The following is a 23,280-nucleotide window of genomic DNA, read 5'->3' as shown; positions in this document are numbered from 1 at the left end:
GGAAACATTTTGCCACAGAGTCTTTAAACAAATGTTATTCAGCCGCTCTGGTGATTAACACATCGATATGTGGAATTTGAGTCTACGCACATTTTCAAAACCACGGCCTACAAATGAATCACTTCAACACAGGAAATGCGTATTACATTAAGTCAAATACTTGTTTTTGTGTTTGAATTTCAGTACAACGACACCAAAGTTGTGTTTCTTTAGCTGAATATTTTAATGGAGTCCTTCACCAAAACCAATAATAAATTCCAGCCAACGGTCTGAGTCATCCTTGGAATTAAAATAAAAAGAAGGCAATTATATTACCCGCGACAACACAAGCCAAGATATTTATTCATTTTCACAAGATGAGCTGGATCATTAAGCTGCAGAGGACACACAGGCTCATTTCATTTCAGTGCTTGTCGTGGCATGGGATCCCTCTCCTCTGACATAACAATGGATTAGATGTAATGAGGAAACAGTTGGGAGACTAGCAGATTGCCGGGGTCAGCGCGCTTCCCCCTTCATCTTAAAACTTCACCGTAATCCCCCCCAAAAAATAACAGCGGGCAAAGAAAACCGATCACAAAAACAACCCGGCTCCCTTCACTCGACAGAATTATTTTTGCCCCTGAAGATTAATCGCTCAAGGATTTGCTGGGTCTCTGCCAAGTTAGTTGAACAAGTAGTACTGAGGGGAGATTTTGTCCATGCTAATCCACGACCACGTTATACAAGCGTCTAATGAAACTATGTGGGGGCTGCACAACAGGAAGTGCTGTTTTTTTTTAGTAGCATCAAGCAGAAAGAAAAACCTGAAGGCATGTTTGTTAAACGACGAGCGACTACACAGTGAAACGGAGACTTCTATATGTGGCTAATAATAGCTCATTCAGATTGAATATAAAGTGTTCTAAATCCATCATTTTCACTTTAAAACAAAATCTGGAGAAAGATCAATGGCTGGTTGTCATTTCAAGGTGTTTTATAATATAAAAAAACACACCTCCTCATCAGGATAATGTGAACATCTGCACCACACATGGGGGGAGGGCTGAGGTTATGATTCTTCCAGAGGAGGTTGTCATGACAACCGCATCCTCAAAGGCTATGCCATCATGCTGAAGCAACATAGGGAACCCTGTGCGAGCTATACTGGGTTATTAGGTCACGTCAAAAGCCCAATGCTCAGAAAAGCGTAATTAACTGGGTCGTTGCTGCATCTGGCAGGAAATCAAATCTACAAAGGAGAGACAATTTTAATGTAATTTGATGAGCCTAAGGGGGGGCAGGTGTGCTCAAATACATGTTGAAGTCTATCAGACTAGACAGAGGCTGCTTTTTTTCTTTTTCTTCTTGTTTTTTCCTTTTTAAATCTCTTTAACTGGAAAACGCTCATAAGTGTGGTCGACATCATACATCCCAGTGCATCATCAGCGAAGTAATGACTCAATCGCCTGAGGGAGAATAATCATAAATAAACATTAAAGCGCATCCGAGAGCCTCTTTATACATCAGTGCCTCATACAGATACAGAAAGACAGCGTGTTTTAATGAGAAGTCAAAACACAATTTAAACATCCAGAAGAAAAAATGGAATCTCACACTGTTTAAGATGTAAATATGTTTGGTTGGTCACTATGTCAACAGATCTCTTTGTGTGTGTGTGTGTGTGTGTGTGTGTGTGTGTGTGTGTGTGTGTGTGTGTGTGTGATGTTAAGGATGTTAAGGCACTTGTTATTGCAAAGAATAATGTATAGCAAAGTCAAAATTATTTCCCTGCACTTCAATGGTATAAAATCCTCTGAAAATATAGGAACATCTTTAAATATATTAAGCATTAAAGGCACTCATGTTGAACACATCAAAGGAAAAAGAAAAGTGTTATAATCTGATTATAGTCAGAGACTGGCAGCTAGACTTAAAAAGCAAGAATTCACAGTATGAAAAAGCCATAGTAAAAACCTGCAGGTATAGTGTATAAACAACACAGATGTATATTTTACAAAGGAACTGTTATTGCAGTTTGCATATTGGGACCAGTCTTCACATGAAATCTTGGAGTAATGAGTCCTAACTCAGACAGGTTGTGAAGCATTTCATCACAGCATCCCTGTAGAGAATGAACAAGCAGAAAGAAATGTGTGAGAAACGACAAATAAAGAAAAGGTCATAAAAAGGGGATCCAGGAAAACATAAATACAGTGGAGCTAGAAATTCTGTCATGCGTACAGAATTAAAAGCGACAAAATAAAAGCACTTTCATCCTTTGTTACAACGATTTGGGTGTGGCTCGTCATGAATAAGTGAGCGTGTTTTGGCGGGGAAGCACCACATGCTCAGAGAGATGAGGGCTCCCTCTTACTCCAGGTACTCTGTGTTGAGGGATGATGCAATACGAGCGATCGCCATGGTTACCACGGATCGGTCTTCGCCTGCTCCCCTCACATGGCTATTGCTCTTGCCATCGGTGTGTTGCTATGCAGACTTCGCCTGGGGCCCTCAGTCAAATTTTCCGTGGAGGAGGTGTGAAAGGCGTCAAGGTTAAAAGGAGAAGGGGGGATCATAAGCAGTCTGAGAGGGAGGAGAGGAGGTCGGTGGACAGACTGGAGACTTGCTCCTTTAGATGCTCTTGTTCATCCCTCTGATGCATCAAATATATATATATATATATATATATATATATATATATATAGATAGATAGTCTTGATGCTATTTCTGCTTTCCCCCAAAAACCTTCATGAATAAATGATGAGTCTCAGAGACTTTCCTCACATTTCTGATTAAATATCAGAGCAACAGTAGCTCAAAAGCACTGTGGGAAGTGCACATGCAGCAGGTTTTAGCACCTTGCTCGGCAGGCGTGAGGGGTTATAAATAGGCAACAAGGTAAAACACATTAAAGGATCAAGTCCACTGGCCATGTGGTGTTGTGACTGGCCAGCTACCACAGTTTATTTGACCACAGACAGGAATAGGAAGAGACCGCAGTCTAATGCTTTTTAATGTGTCAACCAGAGGGATAAATGTCTGTGATCAAAATATGCTGCTGCTTTGTGACAACAGGGCAAACAACAGAGCTAAATGATCAAATCTAAATTAAATGAAAAATGGATTAAAGTAAGAAGCTTAAGGAGAAAGAACAATAATGTGTTGACAAAAAATGTATAATAACAAAGGAATAACAAATAAATAAGTATGACTCAAGGAGGATTTCATTCCAACACCTACCCATCAAATTAGCATTTCTCTGAAGGAATTTGGTTTTTGGAAGGGTGGCACGGGAGTAAGGTCTTTGTCTCAGCTTCGTATTGTTGTTAGCATTTGTGTTGGGGGAGGGGGAACTCGGGGTGGCTATAGGACGTCCCTCAGCTGTCAGGACGGATTATAGGGTTGCCCAAACACACAAGGCACTTAGTGGGGGGGCTGCACGGGGGCTCTGGACCTCTCACCAAAAGAGACATAACCGTACTTACAGCTGGACTGACAAAACAACATCACACCTCATGCTTAGCTTAGGGAAAGCACTGAGGTGGCGCACCAACCATATGGGACACATTGAGAAGAGAACATCTGAGTTAAAGGGAGAATTCCCTTTCATTTACTGTTCTCTACTGCGATTTCAAGGCTTCAAGGCTTAATCTACATTAAAGCAAGCAAACCTGTGCAACAGACCATCATGTGGGTGCTAGATTTTTTTTCCACACCTTATTTATGTCTAGATCTAATCAACATTTGTGCTCTAACCCTTTAGAGCTTAAGATAAGCTCATCACAAGCTATAGGAGAGAAATATTAGGGCAAATCTGGCAGAAAGAGCATTATTCAAGAAATGATTTCACTTAGATATAATGGATAAAGCAAATAATGTCACAAAAGGGCAAGAGCACAGAGCAGTGTGAGACAATAAGCTGCCATTTGTTGGCCACTAAAAGTGCCTGCACTAGTCGTGGGGGGGATTACAGCCATATGGTGGAGGCAAACAGAGTTTAGGGAAAATGAAAACATGTTTTCATTGAAGGGTCGCTCAGTATTTGTCGTGTGTGGCAGTGCAGTAGACATCTGTAGACAGGGCGTTGTTGAGATATAAATGGTAACTGTAAATGACGTCACAGATCCATGTAGAGCGGATGTTTCTATGATTTAGATGTATTTAATCATCAGCCTTAATGCAAAATGACCGGTAGTCTGCAATTGAGTGAGCTTGTACAAGCCAGCTAACTCAACATATCCTTGCCCACATAGGTATTTGATTTCAAATTCATTTTTTTTAATGTGTTTTGCTCTTTTAATAAGTAGTGTTGTGTGGTTTACTCCAGCCTCATGTAACCTCACACACAAAACCATCACCAACAATAATACTAATGCCAACAATATTCAAGAAAAAAAGAGCTTTGGTATCAGTATAGAAAAATTCAGGTACTGGAATCACATTGTAACTGACAAAATAAAAGTGCAACTTGAACTATTAAGCATACAGTTGAAAATATCATAATGGAAAGACACACATCAATCCAAACCCAACACAGACAAAATGTTAAAAAAGATCACTGCACTGTCTTACCTGGCGAATGGAATGTAAGAGATGCTATACCTGAAACAGAAAGATACACAGAAATCAGGATGATGGAACAAGGCTGAGACTGTCAACCTAACACATCAGCTGAAGAAAGAAAAAAAAACCCATAATCATTAGTTTTCATTCATATAATATCATGAATGTGATGTTTCCCTGTAATGGATTTTGTTTAGAACGCTGTATGGCCACATCAGTATCAATCAATATTTAAAAGAAGAAAAAGAAATGTTTTAGTTTCACCATTTTCCTGTAATTTAATCTCATGTACTGGGTACCAGTGAATGACTAAAGGCATTTACGTCAATGTAAAATCCAGTGTGTTTTAATGATCCTGTCTGAGAGTCACTGGTTTGTTTTGATGTGATGTCGAAGAGCTTAAAAGCATAAACAAACACCAGAAGGAAGGAACACAACATGGCTTTAGGACATCATGGTGGCGTAATAATAGCTCCCTGATGAGTAGCACGCCAAAATGTGAAATAAGTGTTTAAATGCTCCAAGTTGTAATCACTGGACTGAAGGCTCTTTGATGTCGCGTAGCAAGGGGATTAACTAAATGTGATTGTGAATGAATTACACTTTAATCTTTACACTAATGACTCCAGACAGATTGGTAGCCAAACATCAAGTACAACAAAAACATGATACCCTGTGCTGGAAGTGATTACAGTGGAAGTTTAGTTCTGGAAAGTCCCTGATCAAACACTTCATATATTCCAGGTATGTGAGGAATCTAGTACCTCAGTTGAATGATTAACTGCAGCCAAAGTTTGAGCATGACCACCATCTTATATGGCCAGCAGTTAGCATGAAACTCTTGTACTGTACACATTTTAAAGTGCATGTTCTGAATGTCTAGTGTAAAAAAGTGAACTCAGCAAACAAGTTCAGTAAAAGTTGTCTGTGCTGTTTTAATATTAAACCTCCCACTGCCTGCCATGATCTATAGTGACGCAGTGTCAGCGTGCAGTGCTACAGTGTCATATGGTCATTTCCCTGAAGTCAGCCAGAGGACTGGACTTTGCCCTCCTCCGCAAGTGTGTGTGTGTGTGTCTATAATAACAGAACCACCTTCACACAGACGTCTGAGCTCCTGCGTGGGAGTGCACTATGCCCCCCAGTCTGTTAAGAATGAGCTCGGGATGTGTGACTTGTAGTCGTCATGGTGATGGCTCTGAGAACGCAGGCAGAGCGGAAGTGAATGTACTACATGTGGGTGCTAAAATGTAGTTAGGAGGCTGACACAGTCCTGCTCAGTGATGCGCTGATATGGTCTGTACCCTCCCGGCTGCCGGGGGTTTTTGTTTGCATGCACATTTACACGCTCAAAGTCTTTTGTTACTGCTGTGCAAATATGTTCAAATTAATGAACATACAAGTTCTGACATGCCCACACACATCACTCACAGGTCTGATTATTCACTACTGTGAAGGAACTTAACCCTGCTGACCTCATTACTATCTGTGCTCTTTTCTCTATCAGCTAGTCTGAGTTATCTGTAAGATTCATAAAGCCACATATAAGACATATTAAAGGTAAACAGAGCTCCAATACACAATTTTTCACATTATCAATTCAGTCTAATATCTTTTATCAATTCATTTAGTAGTTAAATAATGTCAGCAAACAGTCAAAATTTTCGATCACAATTTCCTGAAGCCTAAAGGTGATGTGATGACATTTTAATTGCTTAAATCTTTATTCTATATACTTTTAAACAACTTATCAAACTAAATCAGCACCCAGAAGTCTCCTTTATTCTAACTGGTCCATTCACCTGTGACTGTAATAGTAGTTGTGACCCACGCGACAGCTGGCAGCGACTTGGTTTGTATATAAACAACACAGGAGGAAATACCTGTCTGTGCCTAAGTAGGTCTGCACTGATCCTGGCGGCACCACCACCTCCTCTACAGGCCAAAAATATTCTGACCTAGGATCACTGAAAACCTACCTACCACAACATGACCCACTGAACAAGCTGATGTCAATGCCAGCTGAGGAAACTAGGGCCAATCAATCTGATCATGGCTTTGTAACATAAGATATAGTGTGGTTTAATGTGAATTGTGACACTGATAGTGCCTTTAAGTTTAACCATTTATAGATTGAACCATGCACTTGTCAACAGCAGAATGTCAGATTAAAGCATCAGCAGTGTGATTATCTATACTCTCGGACATTTAATGCAAGCTAAAGCAGCTGGGGAAAAGTTCTCCATCATGGACAGATGGCCCCATCTGCGTGGGTGTGAGTGACTGGTGAGTAAATTAATTACCAACCATACTACAGTAGAGAGATGGCTGAGACTGTCAGGTCACACTTACCATGTCATTGCCAAAAACTGCATAATACAGAAGATGATAGCCAGGCCTTTTTTATGCCACTGTAAAATAAACAGAAAATGATTATTCTGACTGTTGAAAAGTAAAACAAAAAGGGATGCAAGTGGCTTTAAAATGATGCATTATCTACTTACCCAAAACACTGCACAGAGCGTTAAGACAAGGCAGAGCTGGTGGAAGAAGAAAGGAATGGTTATCTTGTTGGCAGAGGGATGTTTTCCACCAGACACCTAATTTCTTACAGCGTTGCATGGGAAATGCTAGATTCTATCCAAGAAACATTACTTTATCTTTCAACAGAAAACATACTTAGTGTCAAGTTGAAATTAGTTTTCTACATAAGTTACTTAATCTGGGGACCTTTTACACCCCCCAGAGTTGGTGAAAGCAGATACAACAGTGTATTGACACAAAATCCAAAATATCAAAAGACAGTATTTACCAGCATGACAATGGTGGCTATCAGTCGTGTTGGTTCAAACATGCGCTTCAGCTGTTTTAGTGGTCCCATTAGGAAGCAGGTGCTTTAAAATGAACAAGAAAGAAACATTTGTCCAAATGTATATAAACCTGTTGTTTAAAATCTTAAATCAATGAGATCATTGTGATTATGTTCATTTCCAAATAAGGTGTGATAGTTTCCTCTGCAGGGTTTATGTTAACTGGTAATTATTGGATTATACCGGGAAAATCTGTTGACATCAGACATATCTAAATCTCTCTGGTCATGACATGGTAATGATGTACTGTTGCTAGTTATCATCATTTTACCATGTATCCAAGACAGTCGTTTTTCCTTTAGTTAACATATTTGAAAATTATAAACAAAAAACATCATCCCAGTGCCTTTCACGGAGAGAAAAAAAACAAAAATGTGTTACTCCTCCATAAATATGCAATGATTTGGATTACGGATGTTAATGATTTATCCTTAATCGATTAAACAATGTACATACATACACAAAACATCATTATATATATATATATATATATATATATATATATATATATATATATATATATATATATATATATATATATATATATATATATATATATATATATATAAGTGCTTATTAAATTTATTAAACTAAAATACAAACTACTGGTATGAAAAAATGTATTGGTAGTAATACTGGGATGAGTAATACATCATTGAAATTTAGCCTTATCACCTATTCTTATTATGATCAAGTCAGTGTTATAATGGCAGCTAAAAAGAAGGATACTTCAAAAACGATATGGGTGACGTGAATGTCACAATAGTCTTCATATGCATGTACATACAGTGTACACAAACAAATCTCTTCTGAGCGGCACCAGCATTGTGTGCACACAATAATCAAGTTTACACTATATGTTGCAATTCTTAGCAGCTTAATATTTCATGCCCGACACTACGATGACACATTTAAAACCTCCTACATGATGCATGTGTGACGTCAGTAAATGTAACAAGACAAAGGCTTTCCCCAGCTGACGAGGCACGCAGCTCTCGGCTCGGCAGTGCTGAGTGGGTTGAGCGAGTCTGTGGAGCGTCACATCTGTTAGATGAGACACCAGAGTAGTCTGAGTTGACGCAGGCTCTCTATACTGGTCTGCTCAGAAAGATGGAGCCTTTTTTTTAACTGCTCAATATGACAGAGACACTAATGATGTCCATGCACACACTGCTACAGCTGATTATGGTTAAGGATGACAGCATCGTTAATCCCATTACTGATACTAACTAATGCTTGATTGTCTAGAGAAACTGTCTGAAATTAACTCTTCAGTAACAGTGAAAGTTAGGAGTTAAAGTTTGATTTAAAGCTATTTTTTTTCTTGTCACAAAACATTAAAAATGAGGAAAGACATCCTTTACATGCCAAATGTTTTTGAAATATTCTTCCACTACTGTGGGTTAGATGGAGAAACAAATCTTCTCTGTGTAATCTTCTTGGACTCAAAGTGACACACAGATGAAAAATTGATTTGTAAGATCTTTAGAATAACAATACACCATCTTGGTTTGGATCAGTAACCTGGGCTATGAAAGCAGAAGACGACCCAGTTTCTTGACACATCTAAACCCTCCAGACACATGATACCTGAAATAGAGACTGCCTGTCTGCCCTGTCTGAAAAACACCCCTCATATCAATGGTTCACTGTCTGTCAAAGAAGTCAGAGACATCATGATTATGTTAAGACCTTGGATGATCAAATATTTAATCATCCATAATGTAGTAAAATACAGAGGGCCACTGATATCTAGTAAAGATAACATTTTAATCTTACTAAGATATTCAGAACTATACAGTAAGGATATGAAAGAGTCTATATGTAAGTGTAGAAGCATTATTAGAGGACACAACCACACCCTACGAATACTGGCTTAATCTATCTTGACTGATTTGAAATGTAAAACTTACTGTATTGAGCTACATTACAAGTTAAGGTTTGCTTGGCTTGAAACAATGCACAAAGAAAGCCTGTGTGACATAACCTGTAATAACACATTGATTTTTTCAGTATGGCGCTGGTCACAAGGAAGCAGACCTTGTTTATGAATACTTGGAAAATAATAACATGAAAGCAAACACCAACATCTACTCTACTGTAAGAGAAAACCAGCAAATCCAACAAAATATTCCTGCTGACCGTCGTTTATCTATCAATTATCATTTCCTTCTGACTTTTCATGTGACATTGTGACAGAATTAAACAGCATTAGGATCTAGATCACAATTAAATGAACTCTAGTACGAGCAATTTAACCCTTTCCTATTAAGAGTGCCTGCTCAGTTGCATCAAATAGTGCAGTACCTTGTTACACATACACCTGACTTTTGGAACTGGGAATGTAAGTACAATGTGATTATAAAGACAGATTTCGATTCATTTAAATGGAAGTAGCATGGAAAATATTGTATAATTATGTTAATCTGATTAAATAATGGAGATTATCATTTTAGCTATAATCCTGTGGTCTGGACCAGAGCCAGTAGTCACCACTGTTTATCATCAATAAGCTTTCTAGTGAGATGTGTTGCGTGCTAATGATGACAGCATGTCAGGCAGTCACCAAGGAAAGAATGGTTTGAGAATGGTATGAGCCCAATGCATTGTCATTTGCTTTTTACACTTGGCAATCATACTTGTAAGAAAAATATGTAGAGACTTTACAATTCTTGGATTGCTTAATTGATAGATGTAGCCTCTTACCTGGAAAGAGCTGCGATATTCCCTAGTGTGTAGAAGACGGCAAAAAGCTTGATTCCATTTGGAAGAAACAGCAGTGCTGAACCCTGTAAAACAGTAACATACTTTCCATCAGCAACACAGAATAATGTCACCACACTTTGACCAACATTAAAGTAGAGGTGCACAATATATATTGGATAAATCATTGTCTTAATGCTACGAAATGTGTATTATTAACTATAAATCGGTATTGGACAGCACATACACAGTGTTGTGACATGACTTCAAACTGCAGCGCAAACTAGAGAGCATGTCACTGCTGGTTTGGGTGTTTAAGTTACAAAGAAAGCCAATATGATTGCAATTTCCAAAAACATGTCCTGCAAGGTTTCCAAGTGGGAGGGAAAATAGTCATAACAAGTAGCTGAGTGAATCCTGAACTTAAAGAAGTCTGAAATCATAGGTGTCTTTCTTGAAAAAAATACAAAACAACAAGGAGTTATGAGGTTTATCCTTTATTTACTGAAACATAATGGGCTCCCCCTAGTGTCAAAATACTAAATATAAATGTTAAAAATCACTGCCTGGGTAGTACAATAATCCACATTCAACTACAGGCAAATAACAACTTAAAGAAGTGTTTTATGTGGTGGTTTGGAAATTCACCCCAACTCATAAAGGGAGCATATATTAAACATTGTCTGAAAAAGGAATGTGGGTCTCCCACTTTGAGCATTTAACAGTGTATGAATAAAAGAGGCATTATGTGTTGTTTGTTGACAAGTGCACAGAAATCTCCTGACCTCTGTGAATTTCACCACCCAGGCCTGCCTATAGTTTGAGGTTGTGTTCATACTTAGTCAGTGTGAAGTATGACTATGCAGAGGCTTCAAAGTGCTATTCAGCAAGGGCTTCTTGTGACAAGACCTCCTGTCATTTTGACTGCAAACTACACTACGAAACAAAAACTTAAGTTCCTTCCTCAAATCAAGCAAGCTTTATGTGTTAACTAAGCACAATCTGCAAGCGCAGGAGGACACGGATCCGTCCTGCCAAGCCATGTTAACAACTTGAGTGTTTTATTGTGACTACAAACATGGACCATTGCGAACTCCATTAACAGCGTTATGTGCTCTCTGCATTTTTCTGCATTCCTGATGTCTGTATAAGGTCAGACGGAACATTAACGCTGCCTTTTCAACATAAAAGGCAGGGAGACTCACGAGTATTGAGCACAGGATGCCTGCAGCAAAGCATATGACGAACCACTTCACCCTGGTGCTGTAGCTGAGAGAGGTGGCATCAAGGACCTGGTGGGAACAATGGGAGGATGTCACAAGACAAACCTAATGACCTGCCGAGTGAGCCACAGGCTTCCTACTGATGATTTAATAATGTTGGCTTAAGCCACGCAAATAACACCCAGCTGCAGTATTGTATTACAACACAAACACTCACAGCGCAGTGACAGGACATTGCACAGTAAACTGATCTTATGCAAATGAACACTAAAACCACCACTAGCAGAGTAAAACTTTATTAAGTTCAAAAACAGTCTTCAAGTAGGCAACTTACCTCATTTCCTCCTCCTCATGAATGCGTGGGGGGAAAGTATAAATAAACAAACAATACAAATGTTTGAAATGCTGATAAAATTTTTTTTTAAAAAAAATCATGCTAGCTAGGCTAGCTTTAAACGGGGCTAAAAACACACCGATTAGCTTGACACATGACAACCAAACTGCCTAGCTACCGTCTTCGGGGTGCTAACAGAGCTAACGTCAACCTAGCCTAGCATCAACTGACATTTTCACCGATATCTGCTGCTATTAGCAAAACTGAAAGTCAACTCAAAGAAAGTAAATACACATTAATAGCAGGTACCTGAGCGGTAACGCGGGCTCGGTCACAAACAGGAATCAAAAGTAACACAGGGCTATGCTTTAATTATTGCATTTTAGCCGTTTATACAGCATTAGCATTAGCAGCGCATACTGTCATACAGTCGGTACCTGTGCAGTGAGACCCAACTCCTCATTTTCCTCTTGGCCGCTTAACACACGACGAAGCTTGTCCATCGCTGGAAGCTAGCTTGCAACGCAGTGATGCGAACAAAAGTAAAGTTTGTATTTCTTTATTCCTGACTGTACGTCTGCTGTGTGTGTGTCCACCAGAAGTTCTTATCGCAGTAGTGGTTAAGTTTTTGACTTCCTGGCTTCCTGAACGGTGCTCTCTGTGCCTGCTGACTCAGAGTCGGTTAATTCGCAGTTAGTGTCGGGCCCATTGGCCGGGGAGGTGTTTCAAAAACTGACCGTGAATCAGCTCGTGAAGGCAACTTCGCCAAGCCCACTTCCCCCCTGTTGCTGCCTTCCCGTGCTGTCGGAAACTACAGAATTAATTGCGTACCTATGTGATGGCATTCGGGATATGATTGGCTGTCTGTCCATTAGACTACATTTAATTAAAAGGAGTAGGAATATATGCCAAGAATACACTTGTGAAAATCAAAGCAAAATCACTTACATTTAATTTACCCTAACCTTACTTTTTTTGGTTTATTTATTACAAATATACAGTATTACTTGGACCACGGATGAATCCTCCCCTTTGTTGCTTTTCTGTGACTTTGTTGCCCTCCAGCGGAGATGCAGCTACAAGGCAGCAAACAGTTGGCACCGCCAGTACAGTGTGTTCTCCTGGAATGACCATGCTTGGCAGTTTTTCAAGCCTATCATGTGCAGACAGTGTTTTGCCGGATTCCATGCATAGCTTTAGCTTTAAAAAAAAATCCCCCACAAAAGATAGTAGCGGTCAAACAGATTTATTTAATGACTTTTGGTAAAAAAAAAAAAATGTACAGACCCTTCAATAAACTCATTGATGTATTTCTATTTTCAAAATGTTTATGTATGGATCAGACTATTTCTAAAAATGTGTCCAAAGACCACATTTTAACTGTCATACATGTGTTATCATTCCTGTTAGAAATGCATCAGTCCTGTAGACTCAAGTGCCATGATTTCATTTTGATGTGTCGAGGCAAGTCTCCTTTCCTTTAGCAGGAACATAACTGGCACCAAACGAGATACAGTTATGGCAGGCTTTTGACTTTGGGTCACATTGGCCCCCTGAGGAACAGAGTCATTGACTTGTCTATTTATGTGTAAACCAGCAGCGATTTTAATTATCTGTAAGTAGCCCGAAATTACAGACACACGAGTTGGAAAATGCAATCAGAAGGAGAGGGTGGCACTGAAATCACAACAATCGACTCTGACAATCAAGGATGATGTGTAGTTTGAGGCACGAAGCAGATGACCAAACTATAACATGTCTTCTGACACCTGGATCATTTACAGAAAAAGTCAAACAGTTTCTGTATGTAAGCAAAATGGAAAGCTTCCACTCTCAGACACAGCAGAGAGATAATCCTGGAACACATAAAGAACGCGGTGTTTCAAAAGACAATGCCAAAGTCAAAGTTAAATCCCAGCACGCATGGAACATGCAAACATTACACCCTTGGATGTGGCATTTACGGGGAGAATTTGATAGAGCTCACTCCCTTTCTTCTGTGTTCTGACTCTTCTCATTCGTGGTGATTGGGCTGGTGTATGTATTGGTCACTAAGTTAAATGTCTCTTAAGGGATAATCTGCCGAAAAAAGTTCATGCTCACCCCGCATTTTGTAGGCCACAAAACATTTCTGGATCTTCACAGCAAAACAGTTTTGCAGCCTCCTCCAAAACAACTGAAGTAGATAGGGACAGAAAACATACATGAAATGGTTCCATACAGCTTGGCTTGTGTAATTGAGTAAGAAGCCCAGAGATCAAATTGATTGATTTGAAAAAACATTCTTTACACCATTTTGTAAGCCAGAGTCTTCACTGCTGCAGCTTCACTGGGGCTGCTGGGACTTGGATTACACCAGATGAGCTGCATGAAGCCATTTTATGTTTTGTTTTTAAAACAAGTCCCCACCTACTTCAGCTTTTTAGGAAAATACTCCAACACTGTTTCGCCATCAAGCTCCAGAAATGCTTTGAGGACTATGAAACTATGAAACTACGGGACTGAGTGATCAACTTATTCAAGATTTTTTAGTGAACTTCTCCTTTAAACCTTCTCCCCCTTTTTAAGGCTGGCTTAACAGATCCCGTCATGTTAAACCAGTCCTTATTGTTAAGTATTCTACCTCCAAATGTCCAATGAACAACGTCTGACTTCATCAGATGCGCCTGACTGTTGTGAGTACAACATAAAGCTCAGCTGACTCCTCGACACACACTTGATAAGAAGTGAGTGTCTGGTGTGAGATCCGGTCTACACCGATGAAGGAAGATGATCTGCTGCACTTTCAGAAAACGGGACTCTGAGTGAGGGGCCACATATCCAGACGCGGAGCAGTCAGCGGACACCCCCGTGTTCTACTGCACACAACAGCGATGAGGACGGCGCCGCCACTGCTCATGTTCCTGACTGTTTTAATCTCCTGTGAATGGAAGAGCACCTCGGGTTTCGTCTGCCCGCGGATCTGCCGCTGTTTTGCCAACACTATCAGGTGCAACAATGTGACACAAGGATCAGCGCAGACGATGGAGCACAGAGATAAAAGGCTGTAAGTTAACACGACTGATATGGAGACGCGCGTCTGGATGAGACTGATACTTCTGATGTGTCTGAAGCAGAGTGGTCGGTCCTGGTGGATGACTGATCGGCCAGCCTGTGAATTTTGATACATTTCAAACCATATTTATAACAGATAGTTTTCATTTGCATGTGTCTCTTCATGCTAACATATCCTTACTTAGGCTGAGTCGTGCGTATTTACGCACAGATCCAGGGTCCATCTGTAACGCACTCGCTCGGCTACACGTTCAGATGCGCTTAGATTTAAGTCAATGCAGGGCTGCTACAATGAATATAACTTATTTTATTCAAAGATGTATTCCTGTTTGTCTCTCATCATGCTGGCAGTTGAATCACTCTTGCTATACTTTAGCTTACTTTTCCAAGCACGTATTGGTCAAGTGTTGACACATTGGTGTGTTACTGATGGTACAGACGTTTTGCCATCTATAAACTCAACCTGGTGTCAGTTTCAATCGTATAATTGAGAAAAAAAATGCCAGACAAAAAAACCTCCATCTACTCCAGCATTTAGCACAGTTACTACGCGGGTGACTATTGTGTTGGAGGTGTCCTGGTATCACCGCACTGACAAGAGGTTTTGCAGAGAGAGTTAACAGAAATCCTATCAGATGAAGTCTGTGGCACATCTCTGTTTGGAGTTAAAACATTTTGGAATCTCTCATTTATGCATTTTGTCCAAAACATTTTTTACATGTAACCTTGTCTGCTACCAACACGCAGGGGAGTCACTAGACTTAACTGTGTTGTAAGTTTCTTATAATAAAACTGTGGTAATTGAAAACCTCATAATAGTTGTAATGATATTAGAATAAAAAATATGGACACGCCTACAGACATGCCTGCTGAAACAACCCAGTTTCTGCTCAGTGTTTATGTTTGTCTTTTACCTCATTTAGCCAAAGTAGAGCACAGCTCTACATGGCCCTGCATGGGTGCAAATTAATTACCTGGGAAGAGAATGTCAGCTTGATCCCACACGGTCAAGTGCACTGTGCATCCTCGAGGTCCTCAGAGTCTTTTTGGCCATTAGAGCTCCATGTGAGAGTTCACTAAATCCCCTCAAGGCCTTGAAGGTCGGGAATCTTGACCTCTCCTCCAGTTAATCACAGAGCCTTGAGTCTCTCCTGATAAGTGTCCATGAAGGCCAGCAGCATCTTGCATGTATCAAACGAGACCAACACACACATTTTTTGTAAAATGGTATAACTGACTGTATTATTGACTGTAAGTGTTTTTAGTCGTTAATAAAATAATCTGAACACACAGTCTGCTGCTGGAGATGATCAGTTGGATGGAAAATGTACAGCCATTGTTAAAAACAGCGAGAAACCACAAGTTTATCCTCGGAGAGAAATGATGGGCATGACTAGATGAGTTGAAACTTAACCTGGAAGTCATAACATTTTTTGCAGTCTAAATTTTAGTCAAAGAGCTTTGGTTTCAGCACTAAAATGCCCTCCACTGCATACATATTAAAACTCCTGTGGTATAAGACACTTTAGGTTTTGTCACCTTTAAGATGTCTTTGACTACAAACAAATAAAATGTGCTTCTCTGTGTTCTTTTCTTTCAGGTTTCTCTATCACTTGCCTCTGCGCACGATTTCAAGCCATTCTTTTGAGGGGTTGAAAGGAGTCCAGAGGATGTAGGTATCATCAGCTTCTACGGAAAAACTCTGGCTGAAACAGGCTAAAATATAGGATATCACTAAATGTATGGCTGCAGTCAAAGTAGATTCCATCAATAGCAATCAGGAGCACAAATGAAAAATGAACTGCATGTATTGCCAACTCCCTAATGTTTACACTAGGTAAGAATCGAATTGTTTTATCCCTGCCTCTGTGGTGTTTCTGTGGCTATGCTACATTAATAAATCTCCATGTGGATCATGTTTCAGGGCATGGCCCATTCACAGAAACAGAAATTAATCCTCAGCTACTGCGGTTGTCCTCTAGCATCCATATTAGTAGCACACTGTCTCTCTCTCTCAAGTCAGTATTAACGCTTGATTGTGCATGACCATGTTCTTCCCTTATAGGCTACGAAGAAATAACTCAATTATTTAACTCAAAGAAATCAATTTTGAGTTTTTTGGACACTATTTGTTCTTTTTTTTTTTTTTGCTACATAAGAATTTATGAAGTGTTACTAAGGAAGAATGAGTATTCTTGTGTTATACTAACACCTTGTGGGGCCAATATTAAGCAAAGCATATTCATGAACAGCAATCAGTGGTGTTGTTTTAGGCAATGTATAGTATAGTTTACAGTAAAATTACAAATTGTCCACACGAAAACATGGTTTGGGCATATCTCCAGTGCCGCCAGTGTGAAGGATCCCCATTACAACTACTTTCTTAAACACAATAAGCAGTGTTAGGAGGTTATTGAAGGAAACCCCTAAGTTAGAGCAACATTCTGTAACTTTTTGTCCTTAAAATAACAGCTTGAAAATCATTTTGATGGTACAGTGTCTTTGTAATAGGTCTCCGTCTCAGGTGCTCAACAACGGATATGTCACACTCAGAAACTGTGGGAAGCCTTTAATGCCCTGTTAGTTGTAGATTATGGTCGTCTTGATGGAATTTCCACATGTTAAGTCTCGTAGATTCCTAGTCATATATGTGTGTGCAATCTATAACTGTGTCCGGGTCACAGGCTTCAGTGTGTGCGGACTCAGAGTGGAGGATTGTTTCGAGCAGCTGTACAGATAAGGTGCTGCCTCCCAGACAACCAAGGTCACATTCTGTCCCTCCAACATCTGAACCTTCACTATATCTCACACGAGAGATCCACCGTCTCCATGAGAGACCAAACTGCATATTCTCCCATCGAAGGCTCTGTGACTTGGGTGCGCATGATTCCGAGTATTCGGTAGAGGCTTAAACAGTCACAGGGCAAGAAGTGTCATGCAGAGCGGGCATGCTCTCCTCGATCGAGCATCATTAAATACTTCAACGCACAGCTTTTTTCCTTTCTCACCTGGGTTAATCAGATTAACTAAAAATGTGTCAACAGTCGCCAGCGTCCTCAGTGTGAATGACACCTGTGACAACAACTTCCTTCAATCAGTACGTAGTAATTAGGAGGTTACTGCTTTTTCAATCTTAAAATAACAGCGTCAGCACTTATTTTTATTGCATAGTGTCTCATAATAGTGTGAACAGTGTCTCTGTCTCAGCCACTTCGCCCCCCCATCACTTGTTTCTGCACTGTGTAAGGTCAGTGAGAGGGTGGGATCACAGCGTTACATACATGTTTACTCCACTTTACTTACTTTACTACTTTCCACATGATATTGCTTTAATGGGCCTGTAGTTGTAGGATATGGTCATGCAGAATATTTCATTTTAATGATTGAAAATAGCCGATATGTTACTAACACGCACGCTGGTAAGCAACTATATGGTAAAAATGTGTACCCTGACAAAAAGTTACACGTACATCTTCCTGGGATGGACGCCATTGTTTTGTCTCTGCTCTGTGCTCAGTGACATCGCTCAGAGCGTCACCCTGGAAACCATCGAGACGTTAGCGTTCAATAACCTTCTCAACCTCTCAGAAATGTGAGTGTTCTTTCAGTGACTATTTGAATAGTAACAGTGAGCTTAATGATAAATAGTCACAGTAGTTGAGCTCACGCTGATGTTTCATGTTGTTTGGCAGCTCGATCCAGAACACAAGGAGTCTGATGCGCATTGGCAGAGGGACGTTCAACAACCTTCCCAAGCTGCGTTACCTGTGAGGCACCTCAAAATACACAATTTGAATGTATTTTTCTTCTGTTTAAACAGAAATCGGATATGTTTGAGCAATAACCAGATAAAGCGTCTATGCTATGTCATATTTTTTTTCATTGGGTTGGCATTCAAAGTCACAAAACGCATCACACAATGACACGTGCTCTTCTTTGCATTGACAGGAGCATCTCGAACACTGGGATAACAGTCTTTCCTGATATTACGTCCATTTATTCTCTTGAACCCGAATTTATATTGTGAGTACAGCTTTAGTAAAGGTTTAAAGATTTATGACAAATAAACAAAAAAAAGGCAAATCACCATGAACACGTGAACTGTAACATTATTACAGGGATATCTATGACAACCTGTATCTACTGGAGATTCCTCCGAACGCTTTCATCGGACTGACAAAAGAGTACATCACAATGTAAGTGAAGCGAGATGTTCCTTTAACTGCTTCACGCTGTCACTTAATAAATGGTAATTCTACAATCTTGCAACCAATTGCAGGAACCTGTACAACAACGGCATCAGAGAGATACATGACCACACCTTCAACGGGACAAAGATAGATAAGCTGTATTTCCCAACATTTCCTACTTCTGTCTGAGAGATGTAAGATGAGTTTCTTCCTCTGATGACGTTTTGCCTTTTTGCTCCATCATTCTGCGTTTTATGATTTTAGGGTTTTAAAGAATAATCGAAACCTCAGGAGGATCCACAGAGACGCGTTCAAAGGAGCCACAGGCCCAGAGGTCTTGTAAGTAGTGTTTTTAAACCTCCAGAAAGTCTCATAATGCAACATTTACGGAGGATGTTTGTTGAACTGATTGTTCAGTTGTAGCCTTGTTATCATGTCTTGATAAATGAATTGTTTGAATTCTGTGTGGAGACTTGAGAAATGGTAAACAACAGAACACGTATCCCTGTAATAGCTTTTCTTTCCACCACTGAGTGAAATGACCTCTCATATGCATATACATACAATATTGCATTTTACTGCTGATACTTGCATGAATAAGCGGACTGATTAAAGATTGACTAACTTAATGCTCTGAGGCAGAAAACAACTAGCACATCGGTCACAAAAGAGGCCTTTACAACCCCGCGCAGTCACACTGCCGTCTGTGTCACTTTACAGGGACGTGTCTGCGACAGCTCTCAAGAAGTTACCAGCGCAGGGACTGGAGTCAGTCCTGGTGCTGTTCGCTCAGTCGGCATACGCCTTGAAGAGTCTGCCTCCTCTGCAGGGGCTGTGGAGCCTTCGAGAGGCCCACCTCACCTACAACAGCCACTGTTGTGCGCTGCTGAGCTGGAGCACCCACAGGTGACTGACACTGCGCATTTTCCAGGCTAAGCAAGGATACATTGGTTAATGGATCAGTAAGCTGTGACCCACTGCTCCTCTAGTTCTCAGTAACTACGCTAATAGTAATGCGCACCACAAGCAAAATCTTATTCAGAGAATTTTCTAACTTGTTATCACAGTGTACAAGACTGCCTTCAACTTAAGACCAGTGACATTCACATGATCTCCTTCCCTTAATGCAGGGACTTTACCATTAATCCTGCATGGAATAATGGCTCTACATCCTGTGATGAGAGTGACTCCACAGCAAGGTAAAACATGTTTTCCTGCTCCAGCTAGAAAATAGTTTGACTCGACTTCATGAAGGCCTGCGTTACTTGTCGTGTCAGCCCATTAAGCAGAACTCTTCTCCTTCTTCTTTGTGAACAGGGTTCAGCGTGTGATTGGAGGCTCAGCAGAAGGGACTCTACCCAAGGATTTGAATCTTTTTTCAGATGCTGATCTGTTTGTGGACGATGAGAGCTTTGGGGACGTGAATTTCCACTATCCAGAACTGGACTTCTGTCAGACACGGCCTACTTTGCTTTGCACGCCTGAAGCAGACGCCTTCAATCCATGCGAGGACATCGCAGGTTTCAGTTTCCTCAGAGTGGCCATTTGGTTCATCAACATCCTGGCCATCATGGGGAACCTGACAGTCCTCCTGGTCTCCTTCACCAGCCGCAACAAGCTGACGGTGCCCCGCTTCTTCATGTGCCACCTGGCTTTTGCAGACCTCTGCATTGGGATCTACCTCCTGATGATCGCCACGGTAGACTTGCGAACGCACGGCCACTACAGTCAGCATGCTATTGAGTGGCAGACAGGGCCCGGCTGCAGCGCTGCCGGCTTCCTGTCTGTGTTTGGCGGGGAGCTGTCAGTCTACACGCTCTCCGCCATCACTCTGGAGCGCTGGCACACCATCACCAACGCTCTGCAGGTAGAGCGCCACCTGTTACTCACACAGGCAGCAAGCATAATGGCGGCCGGTTGGCTGATATGCCTGGGGATGGGGATGCTGCCTCTGGTTGGCGTGAGCAGTTACTCCAAAGTCAGCATGTGCCTTCCCATGGACATAGAGACTCCTCTGGCTCAGACCTTCATCATCATTATCCTGCTCTTCAACGTGGGCGCCTTCATTGTTGTGTGTGTTTGTTACGTGCTGATCTACCTGGCTGTAAAGAACCCCGAGGTCCCGAGAAGAAGCGCCGACACCAAGATGGCGAAGCGCATGGCTGTGCTCATCTTCACCGATTTCCTCTGCATGGCTCCCATCTCCTTCTTCGCCATCTCTGCTGCGTTCAAGGTCCCCCTGATCACAGTCACTAACTCCAAGATCCTGCTCGTGCTCTTCTTCCCCATCAACTCCTGTGCCAATCCCTTCCTTTACGCTATCTTCACCAAGGCTTTCAGAAAGGATGCGTATCAGCTCATGAGTGCATTGGGCTGCTGTAAAAGCAAGGCCAGTGTTTATCGCATGAAGGCTCACCGTGGGGAAAATGCAATCAACTTTGGGTCAAGTTATAAAGGATCAGGGACGGGAGTGCGGCTGGCTGCGATTGAAGGGCAGAGCCGTCACCTGAAAGAGGAGCGGGAGCTCACCTGAGATAAAACTAAAGCCATGCAAAACTTGTTTAGACTGTTTATGAGACTGGACAAGAGAAAGTGAGTAAAAATGACTCACGCTGGATTTGGAGGAAATTGATGACACACTATGAGTCTAACCCTATGAATATTCCTTTTGTTTTACAGGAGGCGGGAAGGAGGGGCAAAAGTGACATTTGACCCACTTTACGTGATAGCCAAAACAAAACTGGCCAGACATTGTCCCGAGTGTCCTCAGTATTGCGTATTTTTAAAATCTATTATACTCTGGACTGGTTAAGGAATTGCACACGCCCTTTTTGGCAGTAGAAAGAGCTCATCAAGAGCTTCAAAAAATGAATTTTCATTGCCATTTCTTTTTTTATGCAGCCTATGCGGTTGCACAAGGACGTGAATCATGAACGGTTGTACCAAATCTTGAATCCTGTCCTGTTTGTCCCTTACGTTGGTAGGAATAGGAGGCTGGTCAGAGGCGGTCCGGGGGTTGTGATGGGGGGGGGACATCAGCCTGGCCTCCAGGTTCCCCCTGGCACTGGTTGAATAGGACAGTTGATTGGACTCTTGTCTGGATTACAACAGTTTGCATAGGGCACCCAAAAAGTCGTCTCAGCTCATTTTCCAACCAAAATGTCACTTCTCTCTGGTTCTCACCCATGATGACCGGTCATAAATGGAAAAAGCCAGATACGACCTCCCCATAATATCACTGTCAACACAACTACTTCATTTCAAAGTTTGCAAGCTGACTCTGTTACTGGTTGTTGACCTACAGTATGTTGTTCAAACAAAGGAGATTTCTTAAACTATACCAATCATTGCAAAGGACACTGGCAGGTAGCTAACATTTGCTAGCCAGTCACGGCAACACCTGGGGTTGGAGAATGTACGTTAGCGTTACACTTGTGTCCCCCTCTGGAACTGCTTGAGAAAATGTCATGTTATTGGCCCCTCCAAAGTTGACGTCAGATTATGGCCCCCTGCATGGTATCACATGTCAAAATGTCTCCTGTGTAAAAGCCCTATGGCAGAAATCTTCAGAAGAGAGCTGTGGCTCAGTGGACCTTGATGGACCCTCAGCTATGAGCTCTCAATCCCAGTTTAATATTTGGATGAGCTAAATGGACAAGAGGTCCTTAAAATGCTCCAGCTACTGACTGGACTAGCGTGGTGAACCTGCGTGGTCGCCTTCATCCTGCCTTCATCTGCAAGCTGCTGTCTCAATGAAAACACTGTCACTTCATCTCAGACTTGGTATTAGCTGATGTTAAATACAACATTTGTTTTACTCTGAGGTTGGCTGTGAACAAGTTTGTCTGAATTTACAGATCAGCCACAGGTTGTGTGGAAAGCTGAGCAGTTGACCACACGGTGGAGCCGTTGGGAACACAGCGCTCTCCCAGCTGGGAACTACACCACCAGGGATTTAGTTTTTCCCTCTAAGGCTTTTGGAGATTGTGTTAGCTGACTCAGAATAAAAGAGATCACTTACTGTTGTGTGTGTGTGTGTGTGTGTGTGTGTGTGTGTGTGTGTGTATTCTATATGTACATAGTGCTTAGGCTATGGTAACATAATAAAATAATATCTGTAAGGTATGATAACGTTCTGTCTCAAATAAAAAGAAAAGAAGAAATAAAAACAAAACAGGAAAATACTCATGTTGAATTCTTCGAGTTTGTTCTTTGTAGCTTCATGTGTCTGTTGTTGTGTTATTTCAGTGTATTTACATTCCGCCTGTCAGTCAGTCAGTCAGTCAGTCAGTCAGTCAGCCAGTCAGTCCCGCCTTCATGGGATCCCTCCTCTGACGTCGGGAAAAGTAAACTTCTCCATC

At 41.2% G+C, this 23,280-nt stretch overlaps 2 protein-coding genes across 6 annotated transcripts; one reads left to right on the top strand and one right to left on the bottom strand.

Moving 5' to 3' along the window:
* Positions 1 to 1,228: 1,228 nt before the first annotated feature.
* On the bottom strand, positions 1,229 to 12,433 carry sft2d1 (SFT2 domain containing 1). 2 transcript variants are annotated; one of them, XM_037123685.1, is made up of 8 exons: positions 12,113 to 12,402; positions 11,324 to 11,410; positions 10,122 to 10,204; positions 7,358 to 7,439; positions 7,050 to 7,085; positions 6,898 to 6,956; positions 4,555 to 4,584; positions 1,229 to 2,104 (listed from the first exon to the last, which is right to left on the bottom strand). In XM_037123685.1, the coding sequence occupies exons 1-8, from the start codon at positions 12,176 to 12,178 to the stop codon at positions 2,065 to 2,067; spliced, it is 483 nt and encodes a 160-aa protein (XP_036979580.1). In that variant the 5' UTR covers positions 12,179 to 12,402; the 3' UTR covers positions 1,229 to 2,064. The 2 variants fall into 2 exon arrangements, with proteins under 2 accessions (XP_036979580.1, XP_036979581.1); XM_037123686.1 differs by lacking the exon at positions 11,324 to 11,410 and having other exon boundaries at positions 1,989 to 2,104; positions 12,113 to 12,433.
* Positions 12,434 to 14,207: 1,774 nt separating this feature from the next.
* lhcgr (luteinizing hormone/choriogonadotropin receptor) lies at positions 14,208 to 23,101 on the top strand. 4 transcript variants are annotated; one of them, XR_005079473.1, is made up of 12 exons: positions 14,208 to 14,721; positions 16,330 to 16,401; positions 18,247 to 18,321; positions 18,422 to 18,496; positions 18,678 to 18,752; positions 18,848 to 18,925; positions 19,009 to 19,077; positions 19,184 to 19,258; positions 19,640 to 19,825; positions 20,050 to 20,118; positions 20,237 to 21,511; positions 21,599 to 23,101. XR_005079473.1 is itself a non-coding variant. In XM_037124860.1 (11 exons), exons 1-11 carry the CDS (start codon positions 14,549 to 14,551, stop codon positions 21,450 to 21,452), a joined length of 2,163 nt encoding a protein of 720 aa, XP_036980755.1. In that variant the 5' UTR covers positions 14,208 to 14,548; the 3' UTR covers positions 21,453 to 23,101. The 4 variants fall into 4 exon arrangements, 1 of the variants encoding a protein (XP_036980755.1); XR_005079474.1 differs by having other exon boundaries at positions 14,666 to 14,721; positions 16,330 to 16,566; XR_005079475.1 differs by having other exon boundaries at positions 14,706 to 14,721; positions 16,330 to 16,405.
* Positions 23,102 to 23,280: the final 179 nt, after the last annotated feature.

This window comes from Acanthopagrus latus, chromosome 15 (assembly GCF_904848185.1).
Source record: "Acanthopagrus latus isolate v.2019 chromosome 15, fAcaLat1.1, whole genome shotgun sequence".
Classification (NCBI taxonomy): domain Eukaryota; kingdom Metazoa; phylum Chordata; class Actinopteri; order Spariformes; family Sparidae; genus Acanthopagrus; species Acanthopagrus latus.
Note: the sequence above shows the minus strand (reverse complement) of the source record. Positions and strands in the feature narration are given on the sequence as shown.